Below are 25,395 nucleotides of genomic sequence, written 5' to 3' on the forward strand. Positions count from 1 at the left end.
ATACAGTAAAATGTAGCTTTATTATACACTCTAAATGTACTGTATCACTTGAATGAATTTTTCCATGTTTATTTTTTACAGGTTTTTCTCAAGTATTTTTAATTTGAAACTGTGCATTGTTGTCATCTTTTTTTGGATTTTCTTTAGAACGTTTCTTTAGAACTTTTACAAAGTCAGAAGACAATTATACCAGACAATTATACTAAACTTTTTTTCAGCAAAGCAATGCTTAAATACACTGTGCATTTAATAATAATAATAATAATAATTTGTTACATTTATATAGCGCTTTTCTAGACACTCAAAGCGCTTTACATTGTCAGGGGGTATCTCCTCATCCACCACCAGTGTGCAGCATCCACCTGGATGATGCGACGGCAGCCATATTGCGCCAGAACGCCCACCACACACCAGCTTACTGGTGGAGAGGAGACAGAGTGCTGAAGCCAATCAGCAGATATGGGGATTGTTAGGAGGCCATGATGGTCGGAGGCCAATGGGCGAATTTAGCCAGGATGCCGAGGTCACACCTCTACTCTTTTCAAAAGACATCCTGGGATTTTTAATGACCACAGAGAGTCAGGACCTCGGTTTAACGTCTCATCCGAAGGACGGTGCTTGTTGACAGTATAGTGTCCCCATCACTACACTGGGGCGCTAGGACCCACACAGACCACAGGGTGAGCACCCCCTGCTGGCCTCACTAGCACCTCTTCCAGCAGCAACCTAGTTTTCTCAGAGGCCTCCCATCCAGATACTGACCAGGCTCAGCCCTGCTTAGCTTCAGTGGGCAACCGGTCTTGGGCTCCAGGGTGATATGGCTGCCGGCATATTTATATATCTATACTGTTTATTGTATTTTATCACAAGACATGTAAAACTTTTTGGATTTTGTTTGCCTTCAACTAGTGATTAAAATTACAAATTTTATTAAAGCCTTCATACTTGCCTTCGTACTTGCTCATATTTGCTGTTTTTCACTATTACACATTTAAGAAAACTAATGGATGAGTAAAATATTAATGTTTTATGACGTCATTGTTTATTTAAATAATATTAATCTCAAATTCTTCATGTCAAACATTTATTTATATGTATTTGATAATTTGACAATGCACTGCATAATGATTACATTTCTGAATGATCAAATTCAAGTTCATACCAAAAGGAAAACTACATTTAAACTTGAAATACATGAAATAGCAATTGGACAAAGTCGTCTAAACACCTGGGAAATATGCAGTTTTTTTATTAGGGTGTTTACCACTCTTTGCCTTCCAACCTTCTTATGGTTAAGTAAAAAAAAAAAACGTGAAAATAATGACCATTGTTGTCGTAATATAATGTAAATTCAATTTATTTAAAATTAAACTTTTTATTTTGTAAATGTATCATTATTCCTTTAAAATAGTTCAATCAATTTAAATATTTTCAGCGGTGAATGTGATTATGGATATAGATTCAGCTCATCCATGTGTGATTGTGTCCGATGATGGGAAACAAGTGAAACTTTGAAACTTACACAGAAGAGAGCTGGAGGGAAATGAAGAGCAAACTGACACATTTAATGAATATCTTGGCTTTCTTTGGAGGGATGGATCCTCCTCAGGGAGATTTTATTATGAAGTTCAGCTATAGGAAGAAACTAACTGTTTTATTGGGAGTGGCTAAGGAAACCTTTTACAGGAAGTGCTGGATCAGTCAGAGCCCTAAGGATGTTTGTGGATTATGAGTCTCATCTACTTTTTATGATGTGGGGTCCATGTCTCATATCTACTTCACTATCAGTTGTTTGGTGAGAAACTCTATCCATTTGTTTGTTTGGGGGATGTGTTTGGGGGATGTCATGTTTTAAAGCCAAATACATGCTGAAATGAATTTACCGATATCTGGAAGCGAGTCACTATTATGATTTTATTTTATTTGCAAAAATTCAAATTAGTCATATTAGTAATCAAATAATTAATAAATTAATTGTTATTATTAACCAATTATTATTGTTTGCGTACCTCCCCTGACATGCTTCATGTCTCTTGTGTTGTCTCTTGAGAAAAATATTTTTTTATAACAGGAAAACAAGTTTTTGAAGACACAGAAAAAGCTTTTGAAAAAAAAAAAATCTTAGGACCTTAGCTCGGATAGGAGCCTATTTAGTAGCCTTTCTGCGGGGTATTATAAGAAATCAAATAAAAAGAGAGATGCTGACTGTCCTGTCCTGTAGAGGGCGTTCATGTTTGTATCAACAGTGAAAGATTATTTCTGTTAGTCATTAAAATGACATTAAATCTGATTAGAAATCAAGTCAACACCAGATGTAAATGAGTTAAGTTTTAACTAGTATAATGGGAGGGACTGTGTAATCTTAAGACGTTTATGATAAGAGAAAGTAAAACTAAAACGGGGATAGTCTCCGTATGATCTCTTGTATCATCTTATTTATTCACACTCTTGAATTAAAGGTAAGTCATGGCAGAACTGAGAAATACTTTTACCTAATCTTCTACAAGTCTGTCTTTAATTTTTCTGAATTTATACATTCTGGTTATGTGTAACATAAAGATAACTCATGCATGTTAACACACAGTCCTGTGAGTTTTCTGATTATAATACATTACTTTTCATTTTAGGATCTGTGTCCTCCAGAGATGAAGTTTATTTGTTTGACCCTCCTGATTATTTGTGGAATTACTGATTCAAGATCAGGTAATTATTTGTATTCAAGCATATTCATGTGTAAAAGAAAGATGAAGAGAGATCTAATAAGTAACTTTTATAAGGGCCAATGTACAATCAGCCGGTCATAGTCCAACTGAAGGAGTTTATTTTGCATTCATACCAGGTTTACTGTACATTTTGCAGCTTAATACACAAACACTTGTTAAATAAACAAAGATTAAAAAACGTATTTGTTATTTTGTAGTAACTACACTGCAAAAACAAAATACATGCATATAGAAAACAAGGTTTCTAGGATGAGCGGTCAGTTATATTATGTTGTTGTGGATAACGATCATTATCCAGAAATATTTGACCACAGAATGACTAGATTTACCAATCAGAAGTATTCCAAAGAGTCATGTAATAAGTAATCAAATCAGAGTTTTATGTAGTTTAACGTAGTGTATGAATCCGCAGCTGAACTGATGCAGAGCTGAGTTTTTTGTGGGGAAACAACAGATGCTGCTTTACATGGAAACATGTTTTTAGGGAAAATGTTGAATTGTTTCTGGTGCAGGATTGTCAAACCAGATGTAATTTAATGTGAAATAAGAAGTGCATTTTAAAAAGAGCATTCTGTAGAATAAACATACTGTCTATAGCTTCTGATTTAAAGGCCAAAAAATACCATAAACGTATCAGACTATAATAGCCTTTTGTAAAGAACAGACCCAAATTCAGTTGTTATTATATGTCTACTGTTGCTGTTAAATATGATGTCCCGGTTTCACAGACAGGGCTTAGATTAAGCCAGGATTAGGCCATAGTTCAGTTAGGACATTTAAGTAATTTTTTACTAACACGCCTTAGACAAAAACATTACTGGTGTGCCTCTTGAGATGAAATCAAGGCATTTATATATTTTAAGGAACGCTGGGCAAGTTAATGCATTATTATTGCATTAACACATAAACTAATTAAAGCTAACAATTATTTTATCGCACGTTAACAGTTTTTTTTGTTATTCATATTATTAAGAAAGTCCATTGCTCATTGGCTCTGAATACACATACGGACAAACCATGTGTCACAGAAGGAGTGGGATGTTGATCAGTACTGACATGGAAGGGTCGTCATCAACCAATGAGAGCATTTTGGGAGGGCCTGACAGCAGCAGTGCTCACATCAACTGCACTCCCCATAAAATGATTTGCTTATGCATCACCAGCAAACCACTGTTCACTGTTAACAGAAAAGTGTGCAGCGTGCTCGTAATCACGAATTCAAAAGTAGGAAAAGGAACATTTCCAATAGCACGTGAAGACAGCAGAGATACACAATGTAACTCATAAAAAGACAGTAGAAATCATTATAATCAGTAATTAAATGCCCACTGGATGGAACAAATGCCTTGTTTGTAATGTGTTTTGTTTATTGTGTCTTGTCGCGCTTGGACTCTGCATCACAGTATGTTAAGTGGCATAACATTTCCATCACACACTTGAAGAATTTGGCCAATCACAACGCACTGGATAGCTGGCCAATCAGAGCACACCTCACTTTTCAGACCGATGAGCTTTATAAAAATGTATGCGTTTTAGAAAGGCGGGGCATGGTGGAGCAACAATAATTTACATTATGTGGAAAATAATGTGTTTATTTTTTAACCTTAAACTGCATAGAAACATTGCATTACACCAAATAGACAAGATAATGTTCTTTTTAGCAACATCATGCCATCATGCTGCACGTATCAGTTCTGCTCTCCATTCACTGCATGCATACCGAGTCTCTAAGTGTCCACACACGCACTCACCCATCAAGTGTTGTCCCACGCCACACTTTGCTGCATTTGGTCCCACGGGAGAGAAGGTCTCTACTTGAAATGTACCTGTTATAATATTATGATGGAGGCTCTGGGCTCTGAGCATAACTTCTTATCCTATAACAAACTTTTACAATAAATTTGAGCTGCTACTATGTAAAAGGAATACTGCTGTAAAAAACAAAAACCAACACCTTATTTGTTTAAAGTTCCCCTTCTGCACTTTTGTTCATATAGCAGTACTTTAAGTGAAAGTGACATTCAGTCAAGTAAGGTGACCCATACTCAGAATTTGTGCTCTGCATTTAACCCATCCGAACTGCACACACACAGAGCAGTGAACAAACACACACCCGCAGCAGTGGGCAGCCATTTATGCTGCGGCGCCCAGGGAGCAGTTGGGGGTTCAGTGGCCTAAGTCTTGACTGTGAAACCGGGTGACTGTGTTGTAATAAGTTTAAATGTGAGAACCAACAATGAGTGGTGTCAATGACCTGGAAAAACACTGATTGACGTGCCAAGTTCTGGAACACTTTTATATTTTTTGTCCTTTTGAAAGTTGACTGTCCCTCATAACTGTCCGGTAATGTATACACATTATGCTAAATATTTATTTTTTTGTAGAAAGTCATATAGATTTGGAACCGCATGAAGGGGAGCAAGTTTTGACACCACAGTTCACATGTTGAGGTAAAGTAAAATCTTTAGGACTGTATAATTTAAATGTGTATTTTTTTCTCTTATAACAGAGCAGTATGAAGTCATGGGACCTGCAGATACAGTATTTGCTTTAGCTGGTGAAGATGTGATTCTGCCCTGTTCAGTTAAACCCAGCATCAGTGTTGTGGACATGAGAGTGGAGTGGTTTAGATCTGATCTGAAAAACTCAGTAGTGCATCTCTATGAGGACCATGACGACAGAAACGCAGAGCAGACAGAGTCCTACAGAGGGAGAACAAAACTGAATCATGAAGAATTACAGAGAGGAAACGCATCACTCAAACTCTCATCTGTCCAAATCTCTGATGAAGGACGTTATAAGTGTTTTATTCAGTCCAAATCCTGGTATGATGACGCTACTGTTGATCTCAGTGTTGAAGGTGAGTAAACCAATTAAAATAAACATTTAATGATTTAAGACATGGAGCTTTGGGGTCAGTTGTAAAGGGTTCCATAAAGGCATAGAAATATCATGTTTAGCAGACTGTCATACAACTATTATGGTTTACTCCTTCTGAACTCACAAAATTTGATGACGTTTAAGACCAAATTTGGCACAACTATGAGAAGTGACTAACAAGCACACACACACATTGTCTTACGTTTTTATATTCTTAGCCTGTTAGCTAGCCTTTTTGAATCACAAGTAGAGTTGGGGGAAGGGGTTATGGGGATGGTATAAAAATTATTTTGAACAAATTAATTTGAATTCATGTACAAAACCAATGTGATATGATATCAACATTAAGAGAGTAATTGTTAAAGAGCCACACAGATGGGAAATCAAAAATTAGCTGTATTACAGTGTATGATGTAGCTGTCCATCAGTGTAAACAATGTGCAAAGTAATTAAACCAAAAAGTACACGATTTATAAAGTTATTGGCTTCTAAAGTAAGGAGTCGACTCTGAATCGCTGAAACGAGTCGTTATAGATTTCAAATCTTTTGCCCATCTCTATGTACGTCACTGGAACACTTTGCATAATAATCTCCGCCTACCGTCTTGAGAGAAACGGAACTCTGACCTGCCCCACCCCCCCACACAGACGCTCTGGTTGGTGTGATAGCATCATGTCGAGGAGACTGGGTGTTTTTAATTGTAAAGGCAAATTTGTTTTATTTTCACTGCCAAAGAATGAAGATCAGAAGAACCAATGGCTAGAACTCATTTTTACCACAATACCAGAGCAGTACAACAAATCCCTTTTGTTGTGTTCACAACATTTCACTGATGACTGCTTTTCTAATCTCAGTGAGTACAGCGGGATTTTCAAAGCGTTTGGCCATAAAAGAGGGTTCATTACTGTGACGAGTGGGGCGGGGCCGAGAGACGTGGGAACAAGGAGTGGGGCCAGGTGTAGTGATTGGAGATGAGCTACACCTGCAACCCACCACCTGTCTCAAGCCCCACGTTTTTTTTATTTGCGCGCACCAGTCGTCCGTGAGGGGCTGGTGCACTGTTTTGTGTTTATTTTGAATATTAAAATGATGTTTGATTGTGCGCCGGTTCCCGCCTCCTTCTTCCAGATGATTAGGAAGTTTTTATTATTACAGTTACCAACTTTATTTAGAACAACAAGCATCTCCGAATCACAACGCGAAGTATGATTATGAAGTTATGTGTCTGTTTTCTCCCGAGCGTCTTATCAGTATGTGTGCTGTCTGCAGCCTGTCTGCGCTGATCTTCATTTACAAACACATCATTAAAATGAACTGTAACTACGTGAATACTCAACTCAAGAGACATGAGAGAGATATCTATAGAAAGCTTGACATGTCTACTTTAAAACTAAACAAGTGCTGCTAACAGATATTCTGTGATAAAGTAATCCATATGAAAACAACGCGATGTCTGTTTTTCATGTCTCCCTTCTAATGTGACCACGCGCTGAACACTCTATTCAGATTCAAATTGAAGCGCGCGGCTTGAATACACCCACACAAAAGAAAAAGCAGCGAGACTGTTCAAGTTTTTTATTTTACTGTTTGCTTCGCGATGAGAGGAATAAGACATAATTCACCCCAAACAGATGCTAACGCATAGTTTACCATGGAGGTGTGTGCGGAACAACCAATCAAACCTGACTATGTCAGTTGAGCAATCAGAACACAGTATGCTACTGAAAGGTGGGGTTTAAGGAAACTGAATCTTTTGAACAGCTTCGCGCGAACCGTTTGGGGATCTCTGAGAATTGAGGTAATTTTAAAATGATATTTTGACAAAATGACAATGTTTTTTAACCTTGGATGGATTTAAACCTAATATACAGGACTTATAAACAGTGATAGGAAGATAGGAAGATTTTGACACAAGCACATATGCTTAAAAGTCATAAATGCATTCAGGATGAATTTGAAATATATTTCCAAAAGAAAACCAATTAAAATTATCAAAAAGTTGTAACGTCTCTAGAACAGACACAAGTTAAAATAATCACTAAGTAAAGGTGTAACAACATTTCTAGACTTATGGCAAAAATATAAATAAATAAATCCTGTGTGAAGGGTATTTTTTTCTTTTTTGCCATGCGTTGTTCATAGAGCTTATTAATTGTAGTGGTGCCTCAGGTGTTGAAATAGTTTTGTTATATATTATACAGGTTCACACGTACTCCGTCTGCAGTGTGTATACAGTATGTGTGAGCAGTGCAGAAGCAGCAGCGAGAGCGCATTATTGTAACGCGAAAGCACATTAAAATAATGCATGAGCGCAAATCTCTCTGCTCGCACGCGGATCTCCTTTGCTCTGTCACAAAACCAGACATGTTAAACCTGTCTCCTCTCACTCAAACTGTGTCCTGTGCACTCACAACTCTCTCTATGCTAATGTGCTAGATATTAATTATTTTTGCACGCTTTTTATTTTACCGCGTGCAGTGTGAACGCTCTGATCCGTTAACATGGGCTCGGAAAAAAGACGCATCACAGACAGTGTGTGAACCTGGAGTTATGAAGGCATATGTCCAGTCTGTTCTGTTCTCGTGTTAGGCGCATTGCATTCTGATTGGATTGGAATAGCATACTTCGGGAGGTCAGGGCAGCGTAAAATCGTGCTATAAAGCCCTAGAATGAACTGGCAATGAACAGAAAATAAGTTACAATTTAATATGATTTTTTTGTTATTTAATTATATATTTGAAATTATGTTATTATGTTATGACTTAGACATTTTTACACATATTAACAATATTATTATTTATTTTTATATTAATTGGCGGCCCACCTGCAATACCACCGCGACCCACTAGTGGGCCGTGGACCACAGGTTGAAAACTACTGGTTTAAGGGAAACAGATCAGTTTACCTCAGAGGGAATAATTTAAGATTTTATAGGGAATTTAGACAGAATCACTGTTTTGTGGCTGATCACAGAGTCAGTCATTGATTCTTTGAATGAGCTGTACAGCATCAACTCTGCATAGATATTAATATCCAAAATATAGTGAAAGCAATATTAATTAGCACCGTAACAAGATCGGCATTTTAAGACATTAACTTAGCACAAATAACAAGATAATTCTTTATTGGATAAATCTTAGACATATAAACTAATCCAACACATAGACATATGCACTCAGTCATTCAATCATTGTTTAGGGGGTTTCCTTGTTGTCATCATTGCAGAAAGTTTCCCAAGGTTGCTGATTGGCTGGAAGTTCAATAGTTGTCAAAGGGGCATCTTGGGAAGCCAGTGGTCGGGTGTTTGCTGAAGATGCAGAGTTGAGGGCATTTGGTTGGTTAACATTTTGAGGCGATCACAGACTTGAGGTGAACTTGGAGACAGTGTTGTGGCAGTACTTAACTCAAAACATGAAACTCTTAACGGAAAAGAAAAGAAACTAAATTAAAAGAAAGAAAAGGGTAAAGTTTGACGAGACTAGGTGCACTGTAAAAAAAATTTAAGTTGAGAAAACGTAAAAGTTTTTCAAAAGAATTTTAGTTTTCTCTACTTTTTATTGTAGCTATGAATTGAAAGCAACAAGATGAGAAACTCCAAAATCTGCTGAAGTTGGTTGCCTTAAACTTTTAAGTTTTCTCAACTTTTAATTTTTTTACAGTGTGGCGTTCTCGTCATAATTTTAGAGGAGCTGCTGACATGCAAACCAAAGTATGCTGGAATGGCGCTTAAAAAATAATGGGCAAAAAACATGGCTAAAAGCCTTAAAGCAAAAAGCACTGATTAAAAGCCAAAAAGTGGTGGCAAAAAGCCGACAAGGCTAAAGCAACGACTGAAAGCAGCGGCTAAAAGCAACAATGCAAAAAGCATAATTTGATGGTGTCCTGAGTTTTTAAAGCGGGCTGTTGGACACATCCCAAATGGTGTCTCAACCAATTAGATATTGACTTAGCTTGGGGTGTTACTATGTTTATCCTCCAAATACATAAATCAACATGTTACCTTATCACTCATATGGTCATATTTTTCCGCTTTTGCAGAGTATATTTTGGGAATGATTTTTATAACAAGAACATAATACATTTTACAAAATACTGATTCGTATAAATGTTTAAAGCATGAAAATTCTAACTCTCACATATCCATCATGAATATAATCCTATAAACTCTTCAATAGTTATTCAAAATACACACAATAAGTGAATAGGACATGATAGTCAAATGTGTGGGTTTACATACGTGATATAGAATTATTCATGGAAATGAAAGTTGCTCTTAAGTCCTTTTGGGATCCTTTTCGCATATATACTGTACAAGTAAAGGCATGGCATCTTTCTGCCATTCTGTGAAAGTGAGGGTGTGTTCTGTGCGAAACAGAAGTTAAAAGGGGACTAGAAGGAATCTCAGTCTGGTTCTTGTCTCCTATGTGGGTCAATCTGAAAGTCAATCTGAAGAGTGTCTTCAGTTTGTGATTTCTATCACAGATTTACATGTGATGTTCATGCTGTGCATCTTTTTGACCATTAATCTTGGTTACTTGCACCAAAATTGACAATCTCCTTCCTGAGTCGGGATTATTAATAAGTGTTGTTTAGTGTTAATGTTAAAAGCTGTTTAAACTGTGGAGTTGGTTGGTTAGGCAGGCTTGCTTCAAACTGGCTAGTTCTAGGATCTGGACAGATTCATGACATTTATTTTATTTTTTATTTTTTAAATAATTTTTACTTAAAATTACAGACCTTCATCATGATATAGTTCAGTACTCTTGTCAGCATGAAACTAACAAAAAATCCAGAACAACAGCAGGTTTATGGACAGAAAACACGTTCACAAAGTTAATGTTTATTTGTAGCTGTTGGACGTCCTCCAGTGATCACTGTAGATGGATTTGATGATACAGGAGGGCTTCATCTACAATGTGAATCTGAAGGTTGGAATCCTGAACCTGTTATTGAGTGGCTGAACAGTGAAGGAGTCAGCTTGAGTTCAGAAACTGCAGAGACAAGCAGAAACACAGATGGATTCAGAGTCAAACACTCTATCACTGTATATCACAGTGTCGGGAAGATTCACTGTAGAGTGAAACTGAGACATCACATTCTGGAGACACTGATTATCGCCTCAAGTACGTACTGACAATTATTTTACATGAGGTTATTTGATGATGTAGATTAGATAAATTAATTATCAATTTAGTGCATTAAATTATTTTATTTTCTCTATTATATAATTTTTGTATTGTACATTTAATTACAATTTATTTTCACTGCATACTTATAAGCAATGTATGTTTTTTACATTATTAATCATAATCAATGTTTGACTGTACAAAATGTGCTCAACATGATTCACGGTTTTGTTTTGCAGATAAAAAGTTTAATCCTTGGAGGACATCAATCATCTTGATTTCAGCTGTTGTTTTACTCACTGTGATTGCTGGAATGCTGATAGCTGCATTTTTTAAAAAACACAGAAGTAACATTCTTATTTGTTTTTTATTTAATATATTTGATTAAATAATACATTCTAGGGGTAGTCCCCGGATGGATCATGTTCTCACTGTGAGAGTGTCTTCACGAAAGTAAGAAAGGCCACCCTTGCCCCTCTAAAGAAAGGCAGATTGGCTGATTCTGCTTCAGTTATGGGAACTGGTGTGCTTTCATAGGGACTGGTCCTTCAGTACATAGCCTAATTGGAATTTTGCGTCAACTGGGAGAAGAGCAAGCTCTCCCCCTGGGCAAAGTATCTCTGTTCTCGGTTTGTAGTTGGACTCGAACCTGTTCAACAAGACAGCAGTTCCACTGAAATACTTTCAGTGCTCTTGGGGCATATGGCTTCCTCAGCCGTGGTCATGCCGTTGAGGTTAATGCATCTGCATGGTAAAAAGCATTGCATTGTATTTAAAAAATTGTGACTTGACTTGACATTGCCTTGGTCAGATATCAGGTAGGTGTTCCCCTAGAAAAAGTGTCCAGGTGTGTTGTTGTCACAACAAATGCCTCTAAGACAGGCTAGGATGTCATAAGCATCAGACGTGCAGTCTCAGAACTCTAGACAGGGCTTTTTGTTTGCCCTAGAATGGTTGGCTGTGCTATTAGCCCTGAGGCCGTTTTGATCTCTGGTTCAGGGCAAGCACATGTTGGTCCAGACTGACCACACTGCATTGGTGGCATACATCAACTGTTAAGGCAGTGTCTGCTCCCGTCGCATGTCACAACTTGCCTGCCACCTGAAGTCACTGTGAGCCAGTCACATTCCTTAATCATGAGGTCAGTGCACTCTCATGACAAGTCAAGCTCCGAGGAGAGTGGAGACTTTCCCAAGAAGGGGCAAGGTGATTTGGAGTTGATTCTCTGATGTTCAAGAAGACCTGTTTGCCACACAGAAATCCACCATTGCTCTCTGTGGTTCCTTCAGCATGGATGCAATAGCTCACAGCTGGCCCCAGCATCTGTGCAAGTATGCCTCATTGCACAGACACTGTGCAAGATTGGAGAGGAAGAAGAACAAATCCTAAAGGTCGTGCCCAGCTGGCCCAACTGGACTTGGTTCCCAGAGCTCATGCTGATGGCATCAACCCTTCATTGATAAATATTAATTGAGGAAAGATCTTCTTTTTCATGGGCAGGGCACAATCGGGCACCTGTGTTCAGACTTCTGAAATCTCCATGTCAGGTTCCAGAACTGGATGAGGATAAATTCAGTGGTCTACCACTAGCCATGGTAGACACTACCACACAGGCAAACACCCCCTCTACCAGACGGCTATAAGCCTTGAAGTGGTGCCTTTTTGCTATGTGTTGTTCCTCTTGGGGGGATCATCCATGAATGTGAACCGAACTGAGTGGTGAACTGAGTGGTGCGTAGAGGTTAAAACCTCCAAGACCACACCTTTTCATCCCAGATAATTCACCAGGGGTTTGATGAACCTAGGACCAATATACCTTCAGCACCCACATGAAGAAAACTTTGGTGGAGGAATTCCCTTACAGGCCCATTACTTGTGATATGCCCCTCTTCAAGTGAGCCCTTGTTATTTGGCTAGTGCTCCATATGGAGTGGTTCCCTAACAATGACCTCATATGATGAATTCTTCCAATGTTTGGTTTCCCTATTGGTGTCACTATCACCCTGTGTCTTCCCCAGACTCTTCCCTTTGTAATTCTCCCCAAATGGTGAGTCCATTTACCCTGGGCGCTGAAGGTTGAGAGACAGCTTAGCTGCACTTATCATTCTGGCACTCAAAAGCCTGCTAGCATCTCCGACACCAGCTCTCGTGACTCAGTTCTGTTGTTGTGTCATTTACTGTAGGTACCCCTAGTGTCAATAATTAACACCATGTTGAAGTGACTGACAGATAGGGAACGTCTCAGTTAATGATGTAACCTCTATTATTTAATGAAGCCAACAAGACCCTCCTGCCACAATTTTGAACTGACCTCTGAAATGGCTGGGACACTTTTTCTGGCTCCTTAGTGCAAACCTGAATAAATGGATCAAACACCACGCCTTTATACCCATTGGATGGGGGAGTAGCATGCAAATTACACTCAACAATTCTCATTGGCCTTTTCTGAAGTATCAGAGGTGTCTCAAGTGCAACCCCTAGTGTCAGTCATTGACTCCATGTCTCATTCAGTCCATCAGGAAACAGAGGTTACATTAGATGTTTTACTAATTGCTAAGTCCACTAATAGTGTCCAACAGTGGACATACATGCCGGACTGAAGAAATGTGTCATTTTGTTTCCGAAAGTCATAAAGTTATTTAAATGTTAATTTAAAGTCTCTCTTCATCCACAAAATATTTTGGGTCACCATTTCAGGTGACAATAACTTTTTTCCATGTTTCATATTTTTTTAGAGACATTTTTAAAATATACATATAAATACAAGTTGTGCTCATAAGTTTACATACCCCTTGCAGAATGTGCAAAATGTTTTAAATGAAACAAAATAAGAGGCATGGTATTTTTTATTTAGTGCAGTCCAGTACTAAACAGTACTAGACAGTACAGTTTAGAATTGTTGTTTGCACCCCCCATCTTATAATGCGTTGTATGGCGTTCTTGAGCATCAGTAAATGTTTTCACTTTTGTAATAGTTATGCATGAGTCCATCAGTTGTCCTCCGTGTTAAAAGATGGATTTCAAAATCATACAGTCAATATTGGAAAGAGTTCAAATATGCAGAAGATGCTGGAAAACCAAAGAATGTGCAGGAGCTGGAGGATTTTTCTGAAGAACAGCAGGCAGTTAAACTGCTCAGGACCAACAAGAGACTCATGAACAACTATCACAAAATAGAAAGACATGGATAATCCAGAAAATTACACATAGTATTAAAATTCACTTGTATGTAAACTTTTTAATGGGGTAATTTTTATTAATTCAGTTATTATGTTGTCTTGTGGAATACATGTAAACATCTGTCATGTGAAATAGCTTATTCAGGATAAACATACCATGCAATTTTCATGATCCTTTTTATTTTGTTTCAATTATTACAATTTTGCACATTCTGCAAGGGGTATGTAAACTTATGAGCACAACTGTATATATATATTTGAATTAATCATTTATTTAGTTACCATGTGTGATGTTATCTCTATTTAATGTTGTCTTATATTGACTTTGTTCTTAATTTTCTTCAGAACTTGGTCAACTAAATAATGAGAATGGGATAATAAAACAAGGTGAATTTGTCTTTTGAAAATATAATTTTATTATTAATGCAAAGTGTATTCATTTGCTTTTTTTTATTTTTATTTTATTTTTTTTACATATATTTGGTCCTGTAAGTTTTTGACTTATAAATAGTCTAATTATAAGTAGTCTATATATATATATATATATATATATATATATATATATATATATATATATATATATATATATATATAGTTAACAACAACAATAATAATAATCATTTGTTTTATTTTTAATAGTTGTTTCTTAACCATAAATATGGCCTATATATATATTTAATATAGTTCTCTCTTGCCTTTATTCTGAATTTTCTTTAGAACATGAACAACTACTGAAGGAGAAGGGCAAAATACAAGAAGGTGAATTTATCTTTTATTTAATTATATTAAATGTGTTATCTTTTTTTCATTTATTTTTTTTGGCATTTGTAGTTATTATTTCTCACATATAATAGATGTATGTTTATAAAATGTACATTTAAATGCTTTATTCACTTACAATATATACCCATGTGCAGTATTGGGGAAGTTACTTCCAAAATGTAAGACATTATGTATTACTGTCATTTGAAAGTAATTATTTACATTACAAAATTACTGTCTCTGAATTATAAATGTTACACTACTTTTATATTACTTTTGAGTTACTTTCACAAAAATACTCATATAAATATGACTAGGCATTCTAAAATGCTAAAATAGTTTATTCCTGTTCATTATACTGTAGATTGTAGGCCTACTTAATAAGCCTATTACTTTCTAGAGAAAGTAAGAATGTAGAATTTGTTTCTGCAGTCATCACAACCATTGAATTCTAGCAGAAGGAATTTTCTTATCTTTTAGTTTTTTTTTTCTGGTGCTGTAATATCTCGCGGTGTTGATAATTTCTTGAAAAAACTATCACAACTTAATTTCATGATAAAATGTGTTGTTGTAACATGCGTTGCTGAGAATCAATTTGGTATAATATTATAAAAAATTTATTATTAATTCGTTATATTACTGTGTTACATCAAAAAGTATTATTGTAATGGCATTACATTTGTTTAAGCCATATGTATATTTAATGATTTCCGTATTTATTCTGAATTTTCTTCAGAATGTGTTAGTCTACAGGATGAGATAGACAAAATACAACAAGGTGAGTTTATCTATTTATTATGTCACAATTAATTTAAAGGTTTTGGCTCTTTTTTTTTTTTTTTTTTTTTTTTTTGCATTTGTATTTGTAATGCAAAACCATATGTACACACGTGATGTTGTCTGTTTTGTTGTTGTTGTTTTTCCCCTTGCCTTTATTCTGGTTTATGTACCCATGTGTGATGTTAAATGTTGATTTCTCTTGACTTTATTCTGATTTTTTTTTTTCAGATTATGATGAATGCAACAAGAGAATAATGCAAGGTGAATTTGTCTTTTTAAGTTAAATTTAATTATTAATTTAAAGTAAATTTTCATCCACAAAATATCTGCTTAACAGACACTTTGTAAATACAATGCCCTCCAGAAGTATTGGAACATTAAAGACAAAATTGCTTTCTCTGCTGTGGAGTCAATACATTGCCAATAATATTATTAAAAGATGAATATGCGACAAAACTACAGAATGTCATATTTTATTGTTAGGTCTTTCGACACATATGTTTTACCAAATAAAAAGGACAGCACTTTTGGAGTTCATGGCACTATTTGATGTGAGCATAAATATTGGAACAGTTGAATTTTAGGCAGATATAAGAGATTAAAAGCTAATATTTAGTTGCAGATCTCTTGCATGCAATCAGAGCAGTGAGTCTGCCTCCCATAGACATCACCTGACTCTTGGTCTTATGCTTTGAAAAGCTTTTCCCAACCTTTAATGCAGCCAGTTTTAACTGTTGCTTGTTTTGGAAGTTTCTGTTTTTAGTCTCTTCTTTATTCTTTAATCTTCAATCGGATTTAAATCTGGAGATTGATTTGGGCAATCTAAGACTTTACATTTCTTTGCTCTGTTAAAGTCCTTGACTGAACTGGCAGGGTGTTTTGGTCATTGTCCTGTTCAAATATGAAGTGCTTTCTAATGAGTTTGGTGCCATTTTCTTGAATACTGCTAGCCAAGATGATTTTGTACACTTCCAAATTACTCCTGCTACTGCCATCATACATTAAGTCATCATTAAAATGAAGAGGTTCTGTTTTAGAGCCATTCATGCCCATACCATGACACCACCTCCACCAAGCTTCACAGATGAGGTTGTTGTCAATTTGTTAATTTAACATTTAATTGTTTAATTGTTTTGGTTATTTTCTATGAGTTTGTGTATTTGCTCTGCCCTGGCAGTTTTTAGAGCCTGTCTATAGCTGGACATACTGTTTTTCCATGCAATTCTAAAAACTTCCAGGTTAGTTTTTCTCCATTTGCGTTCAAGACTACGAGTTACTTTCATGAGTGAGTGAGTATTACTGTTATACCATGGCACAGTGCGTTTTTCTCTAACCTTTTTCAATTTGATGGGGGCAACAGCTTCTAATGTATTAGAGAAAATAGTGCCCATGTTGTCAGTCATTTTGTCTTATTCATGTGTATTTTTGGGTACAAATAGCAGTTGAGATAGATCAGGCAGGTTATTTGCGAATCTGTCTTTGGTGGCTTGAACAATAGTTCTGCCCAGACGGTAACGCTGAGACATATAGTTAATATCAGTGATACGCAGCATGCACGATACAAGGAAATGGTCAGTAACATCATCACTTTAAGGTACGATATCTATATCAGTAAGATTGATTCCATGCGATATAATTAAATCTAGTGTATGATTAAAACGATGAGTGGGCCCAGTGACATTTTGCTTGACTTCAAAAGAGTTTATTAGGTCAGTAAACGCAAGTCCTAATGCATCATTTGTATTATCAACGTGAATATTAAAATCTCCCATGATTAGCGCCTTATCAACTTTAACCAGAAGGTCTGATAGGAAATCTGCAAATTCTTTTAGGAATTCTGTATACGGCCCTGGTGGTCTATACACAGTAGCCAGAGCAAGAGATACATTACACATTTACATTACATTTACATTTAATCATTTAGCAGACGCTTTTATCCAAAGCGACTTACAAATGAGAACAATAGAAACAGTCAGGTCAACAAGAGAACAACAACAGTATACAAGTGCCATGACAAGTCTCAGTTAGTCTAGTATAGAACGCATAGCCAGCTTTTTTTTTTTTTTTTTTTAATAAATGGAAAGACAAGAAAAGGAAAAGTGCTAGTATTAGTTGGTTAAGTGATGTCGAAAAAGATGAGTTTTTAGATGTTCCTTGAAAATGAGTAAAGAATCAGCTGTACGAATTAAGATTGGGAGGTCATTCCACCAGCTGGGCACAGTCCAGGAAAAGGTCCGTGAGAGTGATTTTGAACTTCTTTGGGATGGCACCACAAGGCGTCGTTCACTTGCAGAGTGCAAACATCTGGAGGGCACATAAGATTTAACCAGTGAGTTTAGGTATGTTGGTGCTGTGCCAGTAGTTGTCTTGTAGGCTAGCATCAGTACATGAGCTTTTTTTGGCTCATTGAAAACAACCCTTGCTGCTGCATTCTCGATCAATTGCAGAGGCTTGACAGTATATGCAGGAAGGCCCACCAGGAAAGCATTACAATAGTCCAGTCTGGAGAGAACAAGAGCTTGGACAATAAAGTTGGGGGGCTTGCTCTGGGCAGGGAAGCAAGCCCAGATAGGTTTCTGGTTGTCTTCGAAGGAGTAATGGTTGACGAACCCAGCTGTATAAAGAAGTTGTGATGAAGCAATGGATGAGCTAGAATCAGCAGGAGTTCTGTCTTCGTAAGGTTAAGCTGAAGGTGATGGTCATTCATCCAGCTAGAAATGTCACTCAGACAGGCTGAAATGCGAGCAGCTACCGTCGGGTCATCTGGTTGGAATGAGAAGTAGAGTTGGGTGTCATCAGCATAGCAGTGGTAAGAAAAGCCATGCTTCTGAATGGCAGATCCTAATGACGTCATGTAGATGGAGAAGAGAAGAGGTCCAAGTACTGAGCCTTGAGGAACCCCAGTAGGAAGGTGTTGTGACTTAGAAACATCACCCCTCCAAGAAACACTGAAGGATCTGTCAGAGAGGTAGGACTTGATCCACAGGAGTGCGGTTCCAGAGATTCCCATCTTTCTGAGGGTGGACAGGAGAATCTGGTGATTAACACTGTCAAAAGCAGCAGACAGGTCCAGTAAGATGAGTACTGAGGATTTTGAAGCTGCTCTTGCTAGTTGCAGGGCTTCAGTAACCGAGAGCAGAGCAGTCTCAGTTGAGTGGCCACTTTTGAAGCCAGATTGGTTGCTGTCCAGGAGGTTGTTCTGTACAAGGAACATAGAAAGCTGGTTGAACACAGCTCGCTTAAGTGTCTTTGCAATGAATGGAAGAAGGGTCTGTAGTTTTCAAGAAGCGCTGGATTTGGAGATGGTTTCTTGAGCAGTGGGCTTACCCGGGCCTGCTTGAATGCTGAGGGAAATGTTCCAGAGTGAAGAGAGGAGTTGATAATGTGAGTAAGCGAAGGTATGACTGAAGAAGAGATCGCTTGAAGGAGGTGAGTGGTGATCGGATCAAGTGGACAAGTAGTAGGATGATTGGACAGGAGAAGTTTGGAAACATCAATCTCTGAGAGTGGGGAGAAGGAGGAGAAAGAGCGCGTGTTGGTCATTGTGAAGTTGTCCTCAGTCTGTGGTGTGGAGAATTGGTCACTGATAGTTCTTGTCTTATTTGTGAAGAAAACTGCAGAGTAGTCCGCTGTAAGAGTCGATGGAGGAGGTGGTGGCGGCGGATTAAGAAGAGAAGAGAAAGTCTTGAAGAGTGTCCGAGCGTCACAACATCTGTTAATTTTGTTGTGGTAGTAGGATGTTTTGGCCGAGAAGACATTTGCAGAGAAGGAAGAGAGGAGAGACTGATACACACTGAGTTTCTTGATATCTGCCATTTCCTCTCTGCAGCCCTGAGTTTGGAGCAAAGAGTGTCCGTAGCACTGTTCGTGTCCAGAGCTCAAAACTGAAAGAGTGCAGGAAGCGAGGATGAAACCACAGAAGATAGGCGAGATGGAGAGACTGAGCGTAGGTTCCGTCGAAAGGGGACCTGCGTTGGAGGGTGAGCCGCTTCTGGAGTAAGTGCTAAGTTAGCAGTAATGAGGAAGTGGCATTAGATTTCATTAGATTTATCTTGCATGTCTGACAGTGTAACATTAAGAAGAAGTATTTCAAATGAGTTAAACCTGTATCCTGTTTTCTGGGTAACATTGAGAATATCACTATATATTGTTGCAACACCTCCGCCACGACCAGTCTGACAGGCCTCATGCTTATAACAGTAGTTTGGTGGAGTAGACTCATATAGACCAAAATAATCATTTGGTTTTAGCCAGGTTTCAGTCAAGCAGAGTACATCAAAACTATTCTCTGTGATCATGTCATTTACAATAACTGCTTTGGGTGTGAGTGGTCTAGTATTTATGAGCCTAAACTTTAAACATTGTTTTTGTTCATTTACTTTACATGTTTCTGGTTTAATCACGATAAGATTTTTTCTAGATCCTACATTAAATTAATGTTTTGACCTCACTATTCGGGGAACAGACACAGTATTAATATATTGTACAGCGCATATATTAATATATTGTAGTACTTTTATCATTTAAGCGGGTGGAACAAAAGTCATCATAAAAGTTATTTGAGAATTGTCTTACTAGTCACATGGAGCGAAGTGTCCTGGAGATGTTGTCAGAAAGCAGCTCCGCTCCGACTCTGCTGGGGTGCAGGCTATCAGCGTGAAACAGCCTAGGACGCTCCCAGAAAAGATTCCAGTTATTAACAAATAGCAGTTTCTGTTCTTTACATCGGGACAACAGCCATTCATTTAAAGCAACTAGTCTACTGAACCTTTTGTGTCCTCGTCGATACGTGGGCAGTGGTCCTGACACAACGATCGTGGCCCGGGCGTCGTGCTGCGAACCGTCTCGATCAGGCTCCTGAAGTCCCTCTTCAGCGTCTCTGTCTACCACAGCGTGGTGACGTTAACCTCGGCGTGAAGCACGACCACTCTGGTGCTCCCGTCAGCCTTCACGATCGCAGGTATCTGTGCAGAAACATCGAGAACACAAGGGAACCAGGGAAACAATGAGTGTACACTTTACCTTCGGCTAACGTAGCACGGATATGCCACGGACGCCATTAATTTGGGTGCAAGCTTATTACTGAAGGATCGGAGAGGAATATTCTTAGATGAAAGCCACACTTTTTGACCTACGACGCAGACGGGAGGTTTCGACCGGTGATGATCGGCCTGAACCTTGTTGCGCGCCCCCCGCCCGGAGCAGGGTCAATCTGGCCCTGGTTCAGGTGCGTCGGCACCTCTGGATAAATGCGTGGGACCAAGGTCTTGAAGGAACTAACAGCGGCTCAAGGAGTCCAGCAGGGGGTCGATTGGAAGACTTCGAAACAGCACAGACAGAGCAAGCCAAAACAAAAAGACGAATGTCGCAAGCCATGGCTGGCCACCAAAACTGTTGTTTAATAAGAAACTTGGTATGATTAACCCCAGGATGGCAAGCTACTTTTGAATAATGACCCCACCGGATAACTTTGGACCTTAAAGCCTCTGGCACAAACAACCGACCCAGTGGGCCCCCGGGCGGGGACGTTACCCCTTGAGAGGCTGTGCGAACCCTCAACTCCATCAACTCCAGCGGGCGACAAACGGTGAGAAAAATATGCGCAAGTCTGCACCTTACTATCCATGAGGGAACACTGAGATAGAACCGTGCCAACCCCTACCTCTGACGTATCAACCTCCACCACAAACTGCCGGGAAGGATCAGGGGCAATAAGGATGGGAGCTGAAATGAAACTGAAACTTCTGCCGCACTAGACCACCTGAGAGCAGTCTTGATGGAGGTTAAGAAAGTCAAAGGAGCTTGCAAATAAACTGCTGGAAATTGCAAATAAACTGCTGGTTGAAATTGGCAAAGCCCAGAAACCTCTGCAGGGCCTTACGAGATTCTGGGATTGTCCAATTTACCACAGCCTGGATCTTGTCGGAGTCCACGCGAACCCCCTCGGCCAAGACGATGTATCCCAAAAAAGGAACAGACTGTGCATGGAAAACGCACTTCTCCGCCCTTACAAAAAGCCCATTCTCTAACAGCCTCGGAAGCACATGCCTGAAGTGTTGAACATGTTTCTGGAGAGAATGAGAAAATATCAGTATGTCATCCAGGTAGACATAAATTAACTGATCTACTATATCTCTCAACACATCGTTGACGAGTGCTTGGAATACCGCGGGGGTGTTACAAAGGCCAAAATGAAAGGAGCTCGAAAGCCGACGACATCAATGGTAAAGGATAAGTATTCTTCACGGTGATGTCATTCAACCCTCTATAGTCAATACAGGGACGAAGAGAGCCGTCTTTCTTTTTCATGTAAAAAAATCCTGCACCCGCTGGAGAGGAAGAGGGGCAGAGGATCTTGGCTGCAAGAGAATCAGAAATATATTTATCAATAACCTCCCTCTCCGGATTGGAAAGCGAATATAATTTGCTTTTAGGCGGAGATGTACCTGACAATAATTCCATAGCACAGTCATAGGGACGATGTGGAGGTAAAGAAGCAGCCCGAGACTTACTGAACACTCTCTTCAGGTCGAGGTACTCACGTGGCACGTTAGACAGGTCAGTGTGATCATCCTGAAACACAGAACAAGACACAGGAGAACATGCAGACAACAGACATGACACATGACAATATTCACTCCAGGACAAGACGGTATTTTTTCCCCAGTTTATGTGGAGATTATGGAGCACCAGCCAGGGATGCCCTAAAGCCACAGGGGCAGCAGGAATGTCATTGAGGAGAAAGTCAATGTTCTCAGTGTGTTGTCTAGAGATGATGAGTTTTACTGAGACTGTGGATTGTGTGACGGAGGGTAACAGCTGACCATTAAGTGCCACCGTAGAGATGGGCTGAGAAAGTTCCACCATAGGTATCTTAAGTCTTTTAGCAACATTAATATCTAGAAAATTACCCTTCACCCCCGAATCCACCAAAGCCTCACAGTCAAAAGTTAATGAATGAAGTTTCGCTACCTTACCGGTAGCGAAGTGACAGAAAGAGAGGATTTATTAAGAGATGCTCCACCCGTCAGTAACTTCTAACCTACTGGCGGGCACCAGCTTTTACTGGACCATGCAGAACGACGTGAAGGCTAAGGAGAACGGGTGCTTTGATCCACGGCAGCTGGTGGATCAGACACATGTGGTTGCTGAGAAGAAACGGTCTATAACTTGAAGCGCTGAAGCTGAGTGGTAAGTTCCGAAACCTGAGCGACCAGGGCTTGGACAGCACTACCCATAGCCATCATCTGGTCCTCTTGGCGTTCCATGCGAGAGTTACTACTGGTTAAAAAGTCTCGTAATTCTGCTGAGCTCGCTGGATCCATTCTGGTTGGTTCATTCTGTCACAATGATTGAGTCTCGAGATCCAAGTGCAAGGGCAAAATGGTTTATTTGCCACTCAGATGGCCAGCAATGAGAAACGTAGGAAGACGATGGCATGACCCCAGATGAATCATGTCCAGACCACTCAAGCTGCAGTATCTCAAACCCAACGCAGGAATCCCAGGCAGGCGAGGAATAAGGTCCAGAGAATACCAACTGGAGGAACAGGAACAACAACTAAACGAGAGACAGACGAGAACCAACAGCGCGAACAGGATTGCCAGACAAACTTAAAGGCAGCGCAAAGAAGTTGCAGCTGGTGCTCATAGACCACAGCTGATGCTAGTTAACAGACACACACTTTCAGACAGAGACGCAAGATGAACTCACTGACCCATGAACATGAATACACTGCAGTTATATGTATGGGTGCTGGTCATACAATTAGAATATCATCAAAAAGTTGATTTATTTAACTAATTCCATTCAAAAAGTGAAACGTGTATATTATATTCATTCTTTATACACAGCCTGATACATTTCAAATGTTTATTTATTTTAATTTTGATGTAGACTGCTGACTGCTGGTGTTGCATACCAGGAAGTTTTAGAGGACTTCATGCTTCCTGCTGCTGACCAACTTTATGGAGATGCAGATTTCATTTTCCAACAGGACTTGGCACCTGCACACAGTGCCAAAGCGACCAGTACCTGGTTTAAGGACCATGGGACCCTTTTCTTAATTGGCCAGCAAACTTGCCTGACCTTAACCCCACAGAAAATCTATGGGGTATTGTGAAGAGGAAGATGCGATATGCCAGACCCAAGAATGCAGAAGAGCTGAAGGCCGCTATGAGAGAAACCTGAGCCTCAACTAAGTATTGAGTGTGGACCTGCTCATACTTTTCATTTTCATACTTTTTAGTTGGCCAAGATTTCTAAAAATAATTTATTTGTATTGGTCTTAAGTAATATTCAAATTTTCTGAGATACTGAATTTGGGATTTTCCTTAGTTGTCAGTTATAATCATCATAATTAAAGAAATAAACATTTGAAATATATCAGTGTAATGAATGAATATAATATACAAGTTTCCCTTTTTGAATGGAATCAGTGAAATAAATCAACCTTTTGATGATATTTTAATCACCAGCACCTGTTATAAAATGAGGCATAGTTGACTTTATGGCAGTTCTCTCTCTCTGTGTCTCTCTCTCTCTCTCTCTCACACACACACACACACGCACACACACACACACACACACACACACACACACACACACACACACACATTTATAAAATAAATGCATGTTTATAATATATACATTTGTATTATGCATTTATTCAATTACCATATGTACCAGTGTATTATGCCAGTTGTTTAATTGTTCTTGAATTTATTCTCAATTTTCTTCACATCATGGTCAACCTTTACAAAATGAGAACAGGGAAAGAACTAGCATTTATAGCCTTTATAAAACAGGATAAATAATAATTGCATGTTTATATTGTATGCATGTATATTTTAATTATTTATTCAGTTACCAGATGTTAATGCATAATATAAACACATCTAAATGATCATACTTTATATTTAAAATATGCAGTTGTTGTTTTTCAGAGCAATATCAAAAGTAATACCATCAATGTTCTTTTTATTTTTGTCTTTATTCTGAACTAGAACATGATCAACATTTACAGTCACTTGGTGAGTACCCAAAATGATACATTTGTTTTATATTTGCTTTATTAAATTATTAATAATATAGTTTTTCAATATGTTTATCATAAGATGAGCAACATATTTAAGTTCCTGTTGGTTTGACTGGTCTTCAGGTGGTGACTAATATTATGTATATGATTATTTATCTTAAGATTAATTATGTTATGGACCCTTTATAACTTCATAATTTCTTTCTGTTTTTAGCGAACACACAATCAAAAAAAGAAGATAAAAAGTGACGTTTACGACCAGGTGGAGGTGAAGGAGTGAATTAAGTGGTATTTAACATGAAGAGGTGGAACAGTCTGAATCCTAAAGATAAATACTTGATTATGGGTCTGATTAATGGGGTGCACTGGGCTTGTGATTCTCCATTTATCTTTCTTTTTCTGAGTGTGGGGCCCAAGAGGCTGTTTGAGGATTATGAGGAGGGTCTGGCCTCCTTCTATGATATGTCCATGCCTCACTTGTCTGTCTAAGATTCAATTTTGCATCCTTACAAATTATTATTATTATTCATTTTGTGAAATATTTTTTTAACATACTAAAAATATATATGACCAGATCACTGTTAATGTTGTTTTAACACTTACCACTCCTGATGTAATCCATCATGAATAACATCTTTATTTTAAATTTGTCTTCTTTTCTGTGCTTTTTATGTCTCATTTTAGCGCTTCACTGTACTTAAAGTTGTCATGAATTGCATTTTTTTATTATTATATAACATTCTCTGATGTTTTCTTATAATGTAAGTGCGATTTTACATAAAATATATGAATAAATAAATAAATAAATTTTCTTCCCTGTTTTTGTGCCTCTCTGCAGAACAGTCTGTTTTTTAGGCGGGCGCATTCAAGAATCTCAAGTAAACACAGTGCTTGGTTAACAGTTTCGC

At 38.3% G+C, this 25,395-nt stretch overlaps 1 protein-coding gene across 1 annotated transcript; it reads left to right on the plus strand.

Moving 5' to 3' along the window:
* Positions 1–1,711: 1,711 nt before the first annotated feature.
* On the plus strand, positions 1,712–25,009 carry LOC113067628 (butyrophilin-like protein 3). Its single transcript, XM_026239994.1, has 11 exons — positions 1,712–1,795; positions 2,628–2,703; positions 5,233–5,583; positions 10,454–10,726; positions 10,969–11,076; positions 14,254–14,295; positions 14,626–14,667; positions 15,407–15,448; positions 15,679–15,711; positions 24,456–24,482; positions 24,702–25,009. Exons 1-11 carry the CDS (start codon positions 1,763–1,765, stop codon positions 24,734–24,736), a joined length of 1,062 nt encoding a protein of 353 aa, XP_026095779.1. The 5' UTR covers positions 1,712–1,762; the 3' UTR covers positions 24,737–25,009.
* Positions 25,010–25,395: the final 386 nt, after the last annotated feature.

Source organism: Carassius auratus, linkage group LG28B, assembly GCF_003368295.1.
Source record: "Carassius auratus strain Wakin linkage group LG28B, ASM336829v1, whole genome shotgun sequence".
Lineage (NCBI taxonomy): Eukaryota > Metazoa > Chordata > Actinopteri > Cypriniformes > Cyprinidae > Carassius > Carassius auratus.

Bases quoted from the DNA above. Each gene is read 5' to 3' on its own strand.
- LOC113067628 (XM_026239994.1), top strand. From the start codon at position 1,763: ATGTCTCATATCTACTTCACTATCAGTTGTTTG. The intron at 1,796-2,627 runs GTGAGAAACTCT...TTTTCATTTTAG, and splicing joins ACTTCACTATCAGTTGTTTG to GATCTGTGTCCTCCAGAGAT. The intron at 5,584-10,453 runs GTGAGTAAACCA...GTTTATTTGTAG, and splicing joins TGTTGATCTCAGTGTTGAAG to CTGTTGGACGTCCTCCAGTG.